Below are 17,373 nucleotides of genomic sequence, written 5' to 3' on the forward strand. Positions count from 1 at the left end.
GAAGGAAGGAATTGCAAAGCATTTCCCCCCATTACAACTGAATAGAAAAGAGTCACATTGTTACAGGTGTTTCACTATAACTTATGCTCTGTGAGGGAGGCCCTGCAGCACTGTGACTATAGAAAGCAGAAGGTCCTTCTTTTACTTGTAACTTGGTAAAGGCTTTTTTCGGGGTAATATATTCATATCCCTTAGGCTAGGCTTGAAGCTAACTAGGATAACTTTTGCTGTAGCTGCAAAACTGCAGGAATAATTTTATTTGCCTACACAGTTTGAGTTTCTTCTACTAATATCAAGTTTAATCAAATTATCCTCCCTATATCATAGCACAGTACATCCATTCAAAAAATACTATGACTTACTGTAATAGCATTCAAAAAACACATCACAGTGAAGATGAAAAGGCTCATATTTAAAATAGTACACCATGAAGTTCAATACCCTCCCATAGTCTTCTGAAATGTTATGAAGCTAAATAATGTACAGTGCAACCCTCTGAATGTTTACACAGAAGTAAGTCATACTGTGCTCAGTGGGAGTTATTCCCAGGAAGGTGTCTCTAAGACTGCAGCTTTAAAGCAGTATTTGAACCAATATTGGGGCAGGTGATTTCCAGAAGAAGGGGGCTGCAATGGAAGACACTCATTGTTGTTGCCACCTTATGAAACCTTGAAAGATCAACAAGAATGATCTCAGCTGTAAGCTTATTTGGTGGAAAAAAGTTATTCATGTAACCTGCTCCAAAATTTTCTAGCTGTATTTCATATTTGCTCTCATTCAAAGCCCTGAGAATGTTTCAAGGCATGTCCAGAGCTTCCCATATAATAACTGTAATAAACAGGGAAGTCCTCCTAAGCAGAGAGGCTCCATATCAAAAAAAATGAAACTTAGTGGGGAATACTTCGCTTTTTAGTTGTCAAGCCTTTTGATCATTCAAATTCCACACTACTGAACATTGTATGTGTTATGCATTCACCTTAATTAATATATTAATTTCTGTGCATTCGTTTAACATATTTGTATCCTACCTTTCCATTCAATAATGGATTACCAAGTATTGTTTGTGAATTTCTCCTCCCTTCCTCGACTTCAAGCTATGAGGAACAGAGAAACAGTGGTCAGGAAATGATTTACAAGTTGCAAAGTATTCTGGAATCCGAAAGAAAGAACTGTGGCTCTGTCAGTGAAGAGCGCCTAAAACTCCAGCAAGAGAACGAGCAGTTTCAAAAAGAAATGGAAGAATTGAGAAAGTTGGCTGTGGAGGCACAACAAGCTGCAAAATTAAAGGTATTTGTGTTTATATGGTATTTTATTTTTGACGTCACATCTTCGAAGATTCAATGAAAGGAGAAATCTGTGTACAAGGAAACAGACAGGGTGTCCAATTTCTCACGACAGCTCTATCACCATAGTTTAATATTCCTTAACTTTGTATTCTATTCGTCTCCTTCAATTTTTCAAAATATTTTTCAAAATATACTAAAATTACCTTTTGCAATTATAATAATGTTTCTTATCCACATGTCAACCCAGCTATGTAAGATATGGACACAACTGACTTTTCCATTAATGTTCCAGTGTCTGAAGGCAGTAGTTAGGAGGACTTGATAACTATGTGCCACTTGGTTCTTTTCCCAATCAAGTAATTTTCTTCCAGACAGCAAAAACTTTTTTAAAAATCATACATAATGCAAACAGACTAACATGGTAGTCTTCTTTTATAGCGAGAGCTATACAGCCTAAATGTCTAGAAAATGCACAACACAATATAATGCAAGGGGAATTTTGGCCTAAAGCCTATTGATATCACTTTTAAAAAAGGGATAAGGAGCATTTTGTACATGCAGCTCTACCAACCTCAATTTTGATATGATTCAGATTCACTATTGCCTATCCCTTTCATTTTCTTCCTAATTCTCTTATATGCTGTGCTTATAAGAGAAGATTCCTGTTTTTTGTTTCTTTTCATCTGCCTCTAATTCCTTAACTGCCTCTAATTCTCTTCCGTTCCGTTCTCTTCCGTTTTCTCTTCTTTGCAGCGAAGTTACACATAAACTTGTCTTCTTCCTTCCATAGTTGGTTATCGCCCTTCAGTTGCTCACTTCGGCACTTTACACGTGGAGCTTGCATAATAGTTGGCTGAACTAATTAGCTGTTGTTGGATGGAGACTTGGTGACAGCCTCAAGTTTTTGCTCTGATACCTAAAAGATAAATCAGGGCTTCATACAGAATTTTTACTGCAGGGATTCAAGCATTCAGTGATGAAATGAGTAAAGGATGAAAGATCTGCACACCTAGAAACAATTATTACTCATCATGGGTGATCCAAGCGTGACAATCTGCATTCTCTTTTCAATCAGATTAGTTATTCATTCTGAAATGAACTCTTTCAGCTTATATCCACAATTAAAAGTCCAGTAATATTTTGCAGATAGATATAGCCTGATTGTCAGTATGTTCACACAAACAAACAAACAAACTTCAGTCCTTTTTTTTTTTAAATTTTTATTGGTTTTTTCCACACATAATACAAGACAATACAACACAATACAAGACATACAAACATGTAAACACGTATAATTTCTTAACCTTTCCTTTCTTAAGCCTTCTTTCAGCGACTTCCCCATACCTCCCCTTTCTGCATCCCTGTTATCAATCTTTTCAGCATCCCCTAATTTCAATATAATACTTTCTTTAAATCTTATTTCTCATATCCAATTGCTAATCGCTGCAATTCTATTTTGCATTACCCAAAACATTTTAGCATTCATTAATTTTACAACAGTTCTTAAGATAAATTTTAAACTTCTTCCAATCTTCTTCCACCGTCTCTTTCCCTTGGTCACGGATTCTGCCGGTCATCTCAGCCAGTCCCATATAGTCTATTACCTTAGTCTGCCATTCTTCCAGTGTGGGTAGTTCTTGTGTCTTCCAATACTTCGCTAATAATACTCTTGCTGCTGTTGTAGCGTACATAAAAAATGTCCTATCTTTCCTTGACACCAATTGGCCTACCATGCCCAGGAGGAAGGCTTCTGGTTTCTTCACGAACGTGCATTTAAGCACCTTTTTCATTTCATTATAAATCATTTCCCAGAATACCTTGATCCTTGGGCACGTCCACCAAAGGTGGTAGAAAGTACCTTCAGTTTCCTTACATTTCCAACATTTATTATCGGGCATATGATAAATTTTTGCAAGCTTGACTGGGGTCATGTACCACCTATAAATCATTTTCATAATGTTCTCTCTCAAGGCATTACATGCCGTAAACTTTATACCGGTGGTCCATAACTGTTCCCAGTCAGCAAACATAATGTTATGACCAAACTTCAGTCCTTTAGTCAAAAGACAAAAGCTACCGTGAACTAATGTGAGGCTTTAAACTTATTTTACTTTTTTCTATAGATAAGCATAATGGAGAATGAGCATATAATAAAAGAGCATGGGTCTGAAGTTCGTTTGAAAGAGATGGAAGACGTGCATCGAAAGTCTACTGCTGAGCTGAGACGCCTCTTGATAGCTCAACAGAAAGCAACAAACCGGTGGAAGGAGGAAACAAAGAAACTAACAGAAGCTACAGAAACCAGAATAAATAGTTTAAAGTAAGTAATACAATTTTGTTTGGCATTTTTAACAAATGCAGGCAGCTGGGTATGGATTTGCTGGGACCATAATTCAGACAGGAAATGTAGGTGTGATACTGTTCTTGTTTAGATTTTAATTAACATTCCTCTGTTTTGTGATTGTCCAGAAATAATAGCTGCCAACAGAGCAAATCTTTGAGAAGGTAGATGTAAAGCTTCCAATAGATAAGCATTGCTGCAGGGAAAACTCTTTCCCCACTGCAGTTCAGAAAGGTTTATTAATGGAGCCTGGTCCTCTGAATCAGCTTAAGATGCAGCAGGATAAACTATAAAATCTATCCTATTCTTGGAAAGTGAGGCTATTGTTCAACCCTGCCCTGCTTCTGGAAGGAAAGAAACCCTGCCTTATTGCCTCTTCTCAACAGTGGCTAGAACATGGCATGTTCTCATTAACTTTTGAAGTGATTCCAAAAATCAACAGTGCTGCTCAAGGAAGTGGTAGAGCAGTGGAAGAGCAATATCAATGCCTCATGCAGTCAAGCTGCAGGAGATGGGTATTAGCACCCAAAGTGGTCACTGAGGTCAGGCAATAGCAACCGAGTCAGTATTTGCTGAATCTGAATAAGTGTTTAGCTGTGAAAACCCCAGATTCTGTTGCAACATGGAGCTCTGATCATTGTATGCAGGTATTTCTAAATCTTCAACTCAAAGGAGGGGGGGAAACATGGTGGTGTGCCCAAAAAAATCAGTAAGCTGTTCATAATAACTTTAATTGGCTTCTTTCTGAAACAGTGCCTGTGAGATTCAAAGGTGGCTTAGAAGAAGCTTACTGAATGTTCTTTGTAGTTAGCGCCTCAAACTAGGAAGTCCCATTTGCAGTCAGGACCTGGAAATTGTAGCATAGTCTGATTTAACAAGAAAAGATGCACCTGCACCTTCTCTCCTCCCTAGGCAGTTATTTTTCTCAACTGAATTCCCATACCACAACTCATGGGGAGGTAAGCAGCAGATGCAAGGAGAGTTCTGCACCTGTCCTCTTACAGGATGGATTTGGTTATCTTTTGTAATATGGCACTCTGTGAGAGGCCGAAATGTGGTGCCCCCAAATGGATCTTCTTAATTTTGTGCCCCCTCAGCTCATTGCCCTGTGCAGGGGAACCTTCCGCACCACCCTAAATCTGGCACTGCCTCTTACTATTACAGAGCTACATACCACTCTGGCCCTGCCTCTGTCACACCTTCATTAGCTCTAAACTTTTAAGGTAAAGTCATAAGTGTTTGCCAAGCAGTAGCAATAGTGGCTATATGTTATATACTATTTGGTTACTGCATTTGGCATTGTTTTCACAGGTGCATGGAGTGAGGGTAGTTTGGCCAGTAAGGAGCCCCATCTGTACTGTGACCCTGTGGTGCCTATTTGAGATCATTTGGGGTTTCTGTGGGCTCCTATGGGGTAGATATTTGCTTTCATAGTTCCCAGTGGAGGACAAAATTCTAACTAAGATAGCAACTTCATCATTTTTTTCCCTCCACCATACCCTGAACTCCACCTGTTTCTTGGACTCCCTTATAATATCATGGCAGTTATACTTACATCATCACTTAAGGTTACATAGGTTTAAAGGATTGAGTAGCAATCCTATTCTTGTTCAGGATAGGACTGAGAGATTGTGTGTGTGTGTGTGTGTGTGTGTGTGTGTGTGTGTGTGTGTTAACACGCATGCCAATTTACAACACCCATTCCCAAAGTTTGAGATACTTGAAACAAACAGATAAATCCTACATAAAATACCCATTAAAGTACATAGAGTCATGTGGCCGCAGGCATTAAGGGAAGGTCTTTTAGAATTTCCAGGTTCAGTTTTAACAAGTCTCCAAGGGAGTTCCTTGAAGTGTCTTAAGATCCTCAGATCTCGATAATGCAGATTCAGCGTATGCTAATTGTGCATGCTCCTAATGTTGAAAAGTGACCTCAGTGCCTTTCATTTATTAAAATCCTTTCACCTTACTAAGGAGCCCTATCATGTTGAGAGCCACTCTGGAAGTTAATTGGCTGAAAAGCAGGCTATAAAAATCAGGAATAAATGAAAATGGGTCACTTAAATTGTTTGTGTTGCTCTTCAAAGATTCCCCAGTATCTTCAGTGGCATTATTTCTATCATAATGACCTGTAATCCTACAGTCCATTTTGCTCATTACTGCAGTTACAAACTGTACTGTGAAATCACAGAGGAGTTTGGGGTCGTGGTATGAGCCAACCTATTATTAATCGTAATAACATTATCACCAGCATTTCTATACTATCCTTCCTCTCTCAAAATCAAGTAAGAATAGCTGTTAATCTTACACTTTAGTTATAAACATTTCTTCAGCTGGGGAAATGTAATTCCTATTGAATCCACTGAGACTTAGGTGTTTGAGGCTAGGCACAGACTAACAGGTTAAGGCCAGGATGCCAGTCACCTTGTGCACACTGGAGTGCCTGCAGTTTCTTCCTCTGACAGGAGCTCATTGTACCACATCAGATGTTTCCCTGCAGGATTCTCCAACTTCTCAGAGTAGTATTTCAGGCAGTGAATGATGCAGCATGGGAGAGGGGGCAGAGAAAAGCTTCCTGTGCAGCTGTTTGGATCCCTTTAAATTAACACTATTTTGAATAAATCAGTTTTGAGTTTCATAGGCGTTCTTTCTGAATCATGGTTGTATCTTTGTATCTTTAAGCTTTTGGTTGTACAGCTTTCTCATGATTTCCAAGACTGATCCTTCTGGGATAGTATAGTTGTTCATTATTAGGTATTAGCTAGAGCAGTGTTCTTTTGACATACCATCTAGTCTATTAAATAAATTACATCATATTTAGGGACCTTTGAGTCCCCCACCCCTTCATTTCTACCACGTTATTTTTGGCTGGAATTCTGTAATACTTGGCAGCCATAACTGTTTATTTTAAGATATTGATTAAAAATGTTAACAGAATGAGAAACAGCTGCAGGTACTGGCAGTCTACAAAATATATAATTACTAAGAATAACTGAAGCATATTACGGCATAAGTCAACAGAAAACATCTGGAATGTGCTGTATGTGTCACATGAGAATTTTGCATTAAACACTTCCCACAGCTGGCAGATTTATTATCTTTTCTGCTCTACTACTAAACAGCTCACCTTTGTTTTCCACACATAAGCCTTTGTGGTAGACACTTGAGCAATTTTCTGCAAACTTCATTTACCTATTTTAATGAGGCAAATTCTCTGCAATATGTAGGAACAATTGGGACTGATTATCGCTCTGATAGTTTTATACTATGTCAACTTTCTGGTGGGAGGACGACAACTGCTTCTCACTATCTTAGTATTTTAGAATTACCAAACGCAAAAGGGTAGCCATGTTAAAGGTAAAGGTACCCCTGACCGTTAGGTCCAGTCGCGAACATCTCTGGGGTTGCGCACTCATCTTGCTCTATAGGCCAAGAGAGCTGGCGTTTGTCCACAGACAGCTTTCGGGTCATGTGGCCAGCATGAAAAAGCCGCTTCTGGCGAACCACAGCAGCACACGGAAACACCATTTACCTTCCCGGAGTGGTACCTATTTATCTACTTGCATTTGATGTGCTTTCGAACTGCTAGGTGGGCAGGAGCTGGGACTGAACAACGGGAGCTCACCCCATCATGGAGATTTGAACCACCGACCTTCCCATCGGCAAGCCCTAGGCTCAGTGGTTTAGACCACAGTGCCACCCACGTCTAACAAATGTATCGTGGCATAGGGTTTTGTGTGCAAGAGTTCAATTGTTAGGTGCATGAAGTGTTATTTGACATATATACAGATGGTTATAAGGTGGGGATGTTGTTGTAGAGTGTGGTTAGGAAACTGAGCAATCAATGCAAATGATAGGTGTCCATTTACTGGGGAAATAGTAATGCAAAATAGTGTTTAGTGCAAAACAGCATTTAGTGAAAAGGATTGTTTCAGTCCGGTTGTGTGTGGTGAACTGTCAACTGTTGATTAATTGGCAAAGAAGATAAAGCGTAGAAGGTGTGAAGATGAACAAGCTTTTGGTAACATGACTGCTGTTTGTTGCAGAAGCTTGTATGTGTACAGGGTGCCCCAGTTTTTGAGCCACTGGAAGATGAGTAGTGGACTATAGTTTCCTCATAGTACTTCAGATAATACAGACAACAATGCTGTGAGAGTCCTGGAGCCCAAGACAGTGTGGTTTCTAGGATTCCCCCATTTGTGGATCTTGGAAACAAATAGAAAATAACACATAAGGTGTGCCTGCGTAGATTTTTCCTGCACTCCTATAACACATTGTTCCTTTCAGTATTCTGTGGGTGTGAAAAATGCATTGTTCATCAAAAGCTGCACATCCTCCCGTTTGTAGGGCAGTTGAAACCCTGGGTCAGACAAACCAGCGTTTGGGACAAGATCCATTGCAGGAGAAGGGCTTGGGGTGCCTCATTCTCAAGCTTGCAAGCCTGTTCACAGAGATAGGGTGTTCTATTTCTACAAGCTTCTTTAATCAATTTGAGGTAGTAGGCAGGACTTTTGGCATTTGCTCAGTGGTACAAGATGCCAGGGCCAGAGGTAAAGATTTCCTGTACACAGTGTGAATCTTCTTGCAGGAGCTACTTTGCTCAATACGAAGAATAAGACAACCAACCATAGCTAGTAATGAAAATTAAAATGCCTCCAAACTAGCTGTACAACAAAAACTGAGTTGCTACTCAGACTTTGATGAGAAGAAAACTGAGTGGGAAGGCATGTGCACTCTCTAGAACCTTGCACAGTCAACAGACATCTTCCTTGAGTTTAGTGGACCGTTTGCTCCCATTTTTTAGCTCTGGAAGGTACAGCTTTACCCAGGATCCCATGTGTCCCTGTAGGGAGACCGTGACATAAGTGGTATCTAGGTTAATACTTGATGGACACCGTCCACAGGATTATATTGCTTAATTTATCACATTAAGCAGGGATGTGGCATTCCAGCCGTTGGATTACAATACCCATTAGCCCACCCAGCATGGCCAGTGGTCAGGGATGATTAGAGCTATAGTCCAACACCTGGAAATCCACAAGTCCCTTGTCCTTAATGAAAAGTTTTTATTTTTGTGAATGACATTTTAGATTTTTGTTAAAAGTAAGGTTTCAGAATTGTTGTTGTTTTGCTCTTCGTTGTGAATCTGTCCTATCACAGTACTGTCACAGTACTAAAGATGGCCATTATTGGTATCTTAAAGTACTATCCTTTTCCTACTTCATTGGAAAGAAGGAATTTGAAAGATATATGATTGTCCCATATACCTCTGGAAATGAGTTAGGTCAACATATATGTTGATTTTCATTAATGAGTTTCTTTGATCTTGTTTCATAGAAGTGAGCTGAGCCATCAAAAAATTTACACCCAGGAGGTACTTTGTCAGCTGGAAAGAACAAATGAAAAGGTTATTGAGGTAAGAGAATGATCCTTATCCAAATGCTGTGCTTTAACTAGATGTACATCTTGTATAACTTGAACTCTCTTGGTAGGCATCATTTGTTTGCTTAGAGTAGTTTTCAGCTGGAAAACTCTGTCCTATTTGTGATCATACACACTGGGGAAAATGCTAGAAACATTTATTTTACTATTATTAAAACATACAGCTTCGTTCATAGCTAATTTTGCACTGTTACTTTTTTTTACTAGGTAATGGTTCCTTTCTGTGATCTTTAGCTTGTCATTTTTTTCTGCAATGGCTAGTTCAATTTTTGTAACAACTAAAAAAATTCTGTCACAATTAGCCCTCCTAAGTACTGATCTTCATAGTTCTGCCTCTCTGGACAGCCTATCATCTGTCCTTAATCTCCTTTGAAGGCCAACTGATTGAAGCATCTCAGGAGTCCAGCACCACCCCTTCCCTGTTGAAATTTGTACTTGTAACTTCCTTAAAATTATGTTTTTTATATAAGAGTTGCGTCATGAGATTCCGAAGACTGGAAATCCCTGTCAAGGTTAGACACAATGCATAGGAGCAACCTGCCTTGTTTGCCTTTGTTAGTCGGTTCCTGGCTTTGCCATTCACCAAGTTTCTCTTCCTTAAACCTTGTTTCCTGAAATATGTATGATCTGATAACAGAAACTTAAATTTGTAATGAGGTATTTCATTTATACAGAATGAAAAATTAATGATGGAACATCAAGAGAAAGTCAACAGACTTCAAAGGCGACTAAGCCAGGCAGAAGAGAGGGCAACCACAGCATCTCAACAGGTATCTAGAAATAAATCAGATCAGCACCCTTATTACAGCTGCATAACCAAAAATCTTTAATCATAATAATTTTATTATTTATATGCCACCCATCTGACTGGTTTGCCCCAGCGACTCTGGGCAGTTCTCAACAAAATATTTAAAACACAATAAAATATCAACCATTAAAAACTTCCCTATACAGGGCTGCCTTCAGATGTCTTCTAAAAGTCAGATAGTTGTTTATCTCCTTGACATCTGATGGGTAGATGTTCCTCAGGGCGGGCACCACTACCGAAAAGGCTCTTTGCCTGGTTCCCTGTAACTTTACTTCTCACAGTGAGGGAACCGCCCGCGGGCCCTCGGAGCTGGACCTCAGTGTCTGGGCTGAACGATGGGGGTGGAGATGCTCCTTCAGGTATAATGGGCCGAGGCAGCTTAGGGTTTTAGAGGTCAGCACCAACACTTTGAACTGGGCAGCCTTCAAACTGGATCATTTAATGAAGAGCCACTGGCGCCGACTCCATGGGGCCTGAGGGGGCTCGAGCCCCCTCAATAATTTGTTTGGGGGGGCTCAGCCCCCCCAATAATCTCAGGCGCCCCTCCAGCAGAGCGCCGCCGCCGTCCCCCGCCTCCTCCCCACCTGCTCCCTCTCCAGCCAGCCAGCCAGCCGCGCGCCCTAGCCGGAGAGCCCCGCGAGATTAGGGAATCCCCGGGCGGGGGCTCCTGCCTCGCTGCTTCGCGAGAACAGGGGAATCCCAACCGGCCACGCCTCCCAGCCAGCCAATCGGCTGGCTGGGGGGCGTGGCTTGCCCTATTTAGGGCCGGAGCAGAGGGGGCTCGCCCTCTCTTCTCCGGCTAGCCCCCACGTTTCCCAGCTGATCCTGTCGTCGTTGGTGCCTTTTTCCTTCTATCACGTGGAGCTTAAGCGCAGCAGGCGCTGATCCTTCCGGGCAAAGCTGCAGCTGCTGTTTGCATTTTGAGCTGAAATCACTAAAGGAAATTTAATTCCTTCTGGAGTCCGAGCTCCACTTCAACTGCTAGCTTTCTGGGGCTGAAATCACTTGCAGCGCAGCTTCAGTTGCAAGCTTTCCCGGGCGGAAATCACTCGCAGCACAGGGGTGGGCTTTATTCTCATAGGTCCTTTTGTCTGAAAGTGGCTGCTTGGAATAGTTCAGCGCAGCTTTTCTCCACATCGGCTTAAGAGAGGTAAAGCCGACAGTAGCAGCTGCATCGTTGCCGGGTGAGACGCGTCCTTGTATTGTGGTATTGTGCACTGGCTGCCTCTGCGCCAAGGATCACACGTGAGTAGAAAAATCTGGGAGAGTCCAGGGGATCCTTTAGCAGCACGCCGGCTGTGAGAAGGGGCGGCGGGGTTGCTTAGTAACGATCTCTTCCTGATAGCCCTTTAAGGAGCCACGTGACCAGGGGGACGGCCGCCATCTTAATAGGGGCAATTTTTGTGGGAATATTCCTTTAAATCAGTACAGGTCTTCGACTTGAAGCATTGAAAAGGGGAGTGAGGTGTGTGCCTGGTGTGTATTGTGTAGTGTGATTTGATTTGCCGGCTCCCACAGGGTGCTGTGGGGGGGGAGCTTTTCTTCAGTGCGCCCGGGTTGAGGCTTATTGTTTCAGACACAGAGGCAGGACGCTGGCAGCCAGGAACAGGAAGTTGATAGCTGTGTTGCTTGGTAACCAGGAAGTTGCGGTCGCCATTTTGAGCTAACCACGTGGTTTGGCCCGGCGGCCATTTTAGGTGAGGCACTCTGTTGTGGGAATTGGATACTCAGTGCTCAGTGTGAGTGCTTCTGCTGTTTATTTCTCTAAAGCTAAGCACAGGAGGCCGATTTTCATAACCTTTAGGCTTTATAAGTGACAATATAGCTCAATTGGTGGATTGGAAGAGAACAAGTTATTTAAGTTAAGCATTTTAAGAGCTCATAGAGGTTTGACTCTGAGTGTTATTATATTAAAGCGCTTTAATTAGGGCTTTAGCGCTCCAAGGATATATATGCAACCCTGAAATATAATAAATTTGATTGCTTTAATAAGTGCTTGCAGTAGTCAACTTATTGCTTGATTCCAGTTGTATTTAAACTTATCGAGTGTGGATTCATTTTGGTAATTTAATTCATTTGGTTGGAACTTTAAATTCATTTTGGTTGACTAAGAGAAAGGGAAGATCAATTGCTGCTGGATTCTGATTGTATATCAATTTAATTTAATTGGTGATTAGATTCATTTGGTTGATTTAAGTCCTTTGGTTAGTTAATTACCTCATTGCCTTAGTGTGTTGTTAAGAAACAGTATTTATTATTGCAGGCCAATTTAATTACTTAATTCCGTTTAAATTAATTGGAAGTTGGTTCATTAGGCCAACTCATTTTATTTAGTGGTTACTTTAAATTTATTTGCTTGATCAGGAGCAAGGGCAGTTACTGCCCCCTGCCTACAGTACCCACCCCTTCTGTTTAAAAAACAGTTGAACGCATTATATATATATATAAATAAAATAATAATAATAATATTCAAAATAAGATAAAATAAATTTTGCTAGTTGGATTTAATTTCAGAAGGAATCAAGGGATTTAAGTGCATAAGTGATTTAATTGCTGGGGATTTTAATTGCATAAGGTTCTGCATAAGGTAGAGGCCATATAGATTATTGCAATTAATTCACTTTCGTGGTTCTTATTGGCGGAATTTGTCCTGCTTTGCCTCAGTGCCGAGTAGAGTGGAGGTTTGGGACTGCAATTTGAATGCTGTAAATAACTCTACGTGAATTTTGCTGAGGGGGCACAGTGCCTGGTTTAGCGGTGATTCTTGGCACTGGCTACTAAGCCTCTCATTCCTCCCTCTAGCTAAAAAATTATAGCCTGCAAGCAAATAAGGGTTCTTACACTGGGAATTTGTTGCCTTAATTAACAAATAAAGGTTCTCTTTCACTAGGAATTTGTTGCTTCATTAATTGATTTGGGGAAATTTTAAGTAGAGCCTTTTGGATAGAAACACAATTCTAGATATAGTTAGAGAACTAATAATAGCATATTCATTAATAATAATAATAATAATAATAATAATAATAATAATAATAATCTGGGCCTGAGCTAGCGTTAACGGGATTTGAGTCACAGCTACCGGGGTACGTTTTATTGGAATAGGCGCTGTTTAATCCTAAAGAGTAAGGTTACAGCTAAGTCAGGGCGAGATTGACTCAGCTGTCACAGCCAGCAATTTTAATTTTAAGTGGAACCTTACCCAGTGCTGACAATTCTGAGCTGGCTTGGCCGGTGCCACAGTTTAGGAACAGTGGGTCAGTGTAGATAATACTGAGCTTGGCCATCCAGCCTAGCCAGCTTCTACGTTGTGGCCGTCCCCGTCCCCTATATTTTATTCGTTTACTTTAGTCTCAGTGTATTGTGAATTAAGTTTGCAATGGATAAATTTGTAACCAAAAAGGCACGCTTGGAAGTTGATGATACTGTAAGTCAACCTCCGACAATAATTGTGTCGTCAATTGCTGCGTTGTCTTCATCCGAGAACCGTTCACAGCCGAAACCTGGACAATCCGGTAAGGGAAGATCATTTCAGAAGTCTTGGTTGATCAAATATACATGGCTAGAATATGAAGAATGTACCAAAAAAGTTTTTTGCAAAACCTGCAAAGAGGCAGATGCTAAAAATCTATTACAATTTTCTTCAAAAAAAGAAGATGCATTTATTTCCATAGGGTTTTCTAACTGGAAAAAGGCTTTGGAAAAATTCCGTCTTCATGAAAATACGTTTACGCATAAAGAAGGTGTTCTGAAACTAAATTCCATCACTAACCGAAGTGTGGCCTCCCAATTGAATGAACAGTTACATAGTGATATGAAGAAAGGCCGTTTAGCTCTTGAGACAATTTTTACTACCGTGCTATTTTTATGCCGACAAGGACTAGCAATTAGAGGGCACGAAGATGTAAACTCAAATTTTTTTCAATTGTTGGAACTCCGAAAGAATGACGTACCTGAGTTAAAAGATTGGTTTGGGCGTTCTGGGTATAAGTGGACGTCCCACGATATTCAAAACGAGATCATTGATCTACTAGGAAAGTCTGTGTTGAGAAAAGTATTGGCTTCAATCAAGAAGACTGAACATTTTTCTATTATTGTTGACGAAACAAGTGATTCTTCGCTTCACGAACAAGTGTCATTTTGTATTCGTACTGTCGATGATGATTCCTTAATTATCAACGAAGACTTTATTGGCTTATACGAGACCCCCAACACTGAATCACAAACTCTGTTTAGTATTTTAAAAGACGTATTTGCTCGTTTTGATTTGTCAATGGATAACTTAAGAGGACAGTGCTATGATGGTGCCTCGAATATGAGAGGCAAGTTCAAAGGACTTAAAAAGTTAGTTTTGGATATACAACCAAAAGCACGTTATGTGCACTGCACTGCTCACAGTTTAAACTTGGCAGTTGTAGACAGTCTCCGCCATCTTACGTCTATGAGGGATATTATGGCCTTAGCCAAGGACTTAATAAACACCGTAAGGGAATCCAACAAAAGGATGGAACTTTTCAGAAGCATACGCTGTGATAGGGCCAACGGCCAAGCTGGTCTACGACCCCTTTGCCCGACTCGATGGACTATGCGAGCTTCTAGTATCTTGAGAGTATTGAAAAACTTTGAAGAACTTCTAGAGTTTTTTGAAACATTTTCTGCAGAGGACAAAACAGAGGCAGGTTATAAATGTGCAGGCTACCTTGAGTCAATGTTACAATTCAAAACTTATTTCTTTTTACGTCTTTATTGCCATGCAATGAACCCAGTAGAGGATGTCAATGAAAAAATTCAATGCCCTCATCTAAGTGTTTCTGATCTGGAAAAAATATATGAGGGCTTGATTTGTATATTGAATGGAAGGCGTGATAGTTTTGAAGACTTTTGGGAATTGTGTTTAAAAGAAAAACCTTCACAAGTTGATGATCCTTCGCTTCCTCGGAATCGACGTATACCAAAGAAGTATGAAAACAACGAAGCCAGCTCACCGCACACTTTCAAAACCCCAAAGGAATACTACAAAGCTATTTACATTGAAGTTTGTGAAACGGTGCAATCTTGCATTACTGAGCGGTTTGCATCGACTGGATTCACACAGGTCATTGCAGTTGAACAAGAGTGCTTGCTTTTAGTAAACAGAGGTGAAACAAATTTTGAAAAATCAACTGAGTTTTTCAAAAATGACCTGGACATTGAGAGACTGCGCTTACACTTGAATATGTTAGCCGATATCGCTAATAAAAAACAACTGGTCTTAAAAAACATGCGTGATGTGAGAAAGTACATTACACAAGAGCCTGCAATTGGAGAAATGTTATGTGAAGTAGTGAAGTGCATTAAGCTTCTCCAAGTAGTTCCAATCACGACAGCAACAGCAGAACGGTCATTTAGCGCCCTTAGACGTCTGAAGTCATATCTCCGATCAACAATGGGACAGAAGCGATTGAACAACTTGGCTGTTCTTCAAGCCCATCGAGATGTTTTGGATGAATTGGATATCCGACCAGTCATCAACGACTTCATATTCAGTAATCCTGTCAGACGGTCGACATTTGCACCTTTCTAAAGACACTCTAGACACTTGGTTCTAAAGACCCAATTAAAGCCCGTTATTTACATACAGTATTACAGTATTTACATACAGTATTACGCATACTGTATTAACTTTATTAACTGTATTAAAGCATTAACTTTGAGATATTATTTTTATTTAATGAACCCTCAGCCTTATTCAAAGTAAGCTTAAATTAGCTATTTCACTTATTAATCAAAGTGCTATTACTGTGTGACAGCAATATTTTATGTTTTATTCTTTTAATGATAGTTTAGGATTTATTTAAATATCATTTCAGTCTTTTCAGAGCTATATATTCACTGCTCTGTAATAGTCTATAAGCATAATTGTTACTGTAAATTAAATTAGCTTTTTACGAAAATACCGTGCGTGTTTATGTTTTGTTTCTTTTTTCAAAGCCAAAAGGTGTTTCAGGCTTGTCGAGTTTCCCGGAGTGTGGAGTTATAGAGAGTCGAGTTTTCGGGGTTCTAATGTTGATCATATGACTCTAAAATACTTTAAAAAAACTTTAAAACTCACTAATTTTCATCTAAAATTTAGAAAACTTCCCGGGGCAGGACCCCGGTATGGGCCCCCCCAATATTTTTTATAAGTCGGCGCCCCTGTGAAGAGCTGAATCAGAGTCTTAACCAAATTAGTGTTTCAGTTTTCTCTGTTGGGATGAAAGTCAAAATATCTCCATGGAAGAAAGTTCAGCTGTACGTGGGGACAGGATGGGAAGTTATTGGTTTGTTCTTATTTGTATTATGCATTTTGTGCTTTTCTCTTTTATGTGGTGATTTTTATCCCAAGATCCATGAAGTGTGGTATGCAACTCTTAAAATTGGTAACTGTGCAATTCCTCTATGTATTCATAATGAAGGTGGCTTTCACTCGATAAACTATTCAGAAAAAAACTTAGGAATCATTTGAATATATATATATATATATATATATATATATATATATACACACACACACATACACACACACCTTAAGTATATTGTAGAAGCAGAATAAAATAATTCCCTCACTTTATCTGTACTTCAGCTTGCATTATAATCCAATTAGTTTAAAGATTCCTACTGAAGAAACAAATTATTGTTTTGTTTTCTTTTAATTACAGCTCAGTGCAATTACAATGCAGAGGAAAAAGGCTGCCTCCTTGATAGAGTTGGAAAATACTTGCAAGTAATATATTGTTCTTCCATGCAACATGTAAGTTGAGGCTGCTGAAGAGCAGCATTAGGACATATCACGCATAGAGTGACTTCTATAAAAATGTGCATCACTGTTACCCGAGAAGAGAATCACTGTGGCTTCTTCACGATAAACATTAAGCGGGTAACTGCAAATACATATTGAAGTGAATTAAAGCTAGATGGAAAGGTGGATTCCCTTATATAACATGTTTTGTTTTATGGTAGAAAACTTTGCCACAAAGTTTGAAATACACAATTGCTGAATTTTAAGGTTTTTTACAACTGACAGTACCTAATGTTGTGTTAATAAACTCAGCATTTTAAAACTATTTTTTCCCATGTAAGGTGTTGAATTTGAAAACAAATTGGCCTTTGTAAAATTGCTATTTTATTTGTTTTTTTACTTTATTTATTCCTTAGATGTTAATTGACACTAGTAAGACTACTCTTTTCTGGTTCCCCAAATTCTTGTGGATATACAAACAGTTCCTATTGCAGATGAATACTTCAAAGTTGTTATTTACAGGATTCAGAATACTATTGCATTTCCATGTTGTATAATGTAGGAACTACCAAAGAATCAAAAGGGCTTTTAGCATTATGGCTTGAGACATCTGTTTCCAATGCACACACATCTGAGTAACTAGGCTGGGAATTAGCCTTTCAGAAATGAGTGAATGGGAAGGAATTTAGCATCATGACAGGGAAACTTTGGCCTTCTGCAACCCTGGGTTCTATTTCTGCTG

The 17,373-nt window shown here is 39.7% G+C and overlaps 1 protein-coding gene across 6 annotated transcripts in view; it reads left to right on the plus strand.

Annotated features, from left to right (window-relative positions):
* Nucleotides 1-16,956, plus strand: part of SCLT1 (sodium channel and clathrin linker 1) — a 50,339-nt gene extending 33,383 nt beyond the window's left edge. For all 6 annotated transcript variants that reach the window (XM_053403405.1, XM_053403404.1, XM_053403408.1 and 3 more), the window contains 5 exons: nt 1,095-1,287; nt 3,410-3,606; nt 8,965-9,043; nt 9,744-9,839; nt 16,552-16,956. In XM_053403405.1, coding sequence (XP_053259380.1) covers nt 1,095-1,287; nt 3,410-3,606; nt 8,965-9,043; nt 9,744-9,839; nt 16,552-16,620 — 634 coding nt within the window. In that variant the 3' untranslated portion in view covers nt 16,621-16,956. The remainder of the gene's footprint in view (nt 1-1,094; nt 1,288-3,409; nt 3,607-8,964; nt 9,044-9,743; nt 9,840-16,551) is intronic.
* Nucleotides 16,957-17,373: the final 417 nt, after the last annotated feature.

This window comes from Podarcis raffonei, chromosome 9 (assembly GCF_027172205.1).
Source record: "Podarcis raffonei isolate rPodRaf1 chromosome 9, rPodRaf1.pri, whole genome shotgun sequence".
NCBI lineage: Eukaryota > Metazoa > Chordata > Lepidosauria > Squamata > Lacertidae > Podarcis > Podarcis raffonei.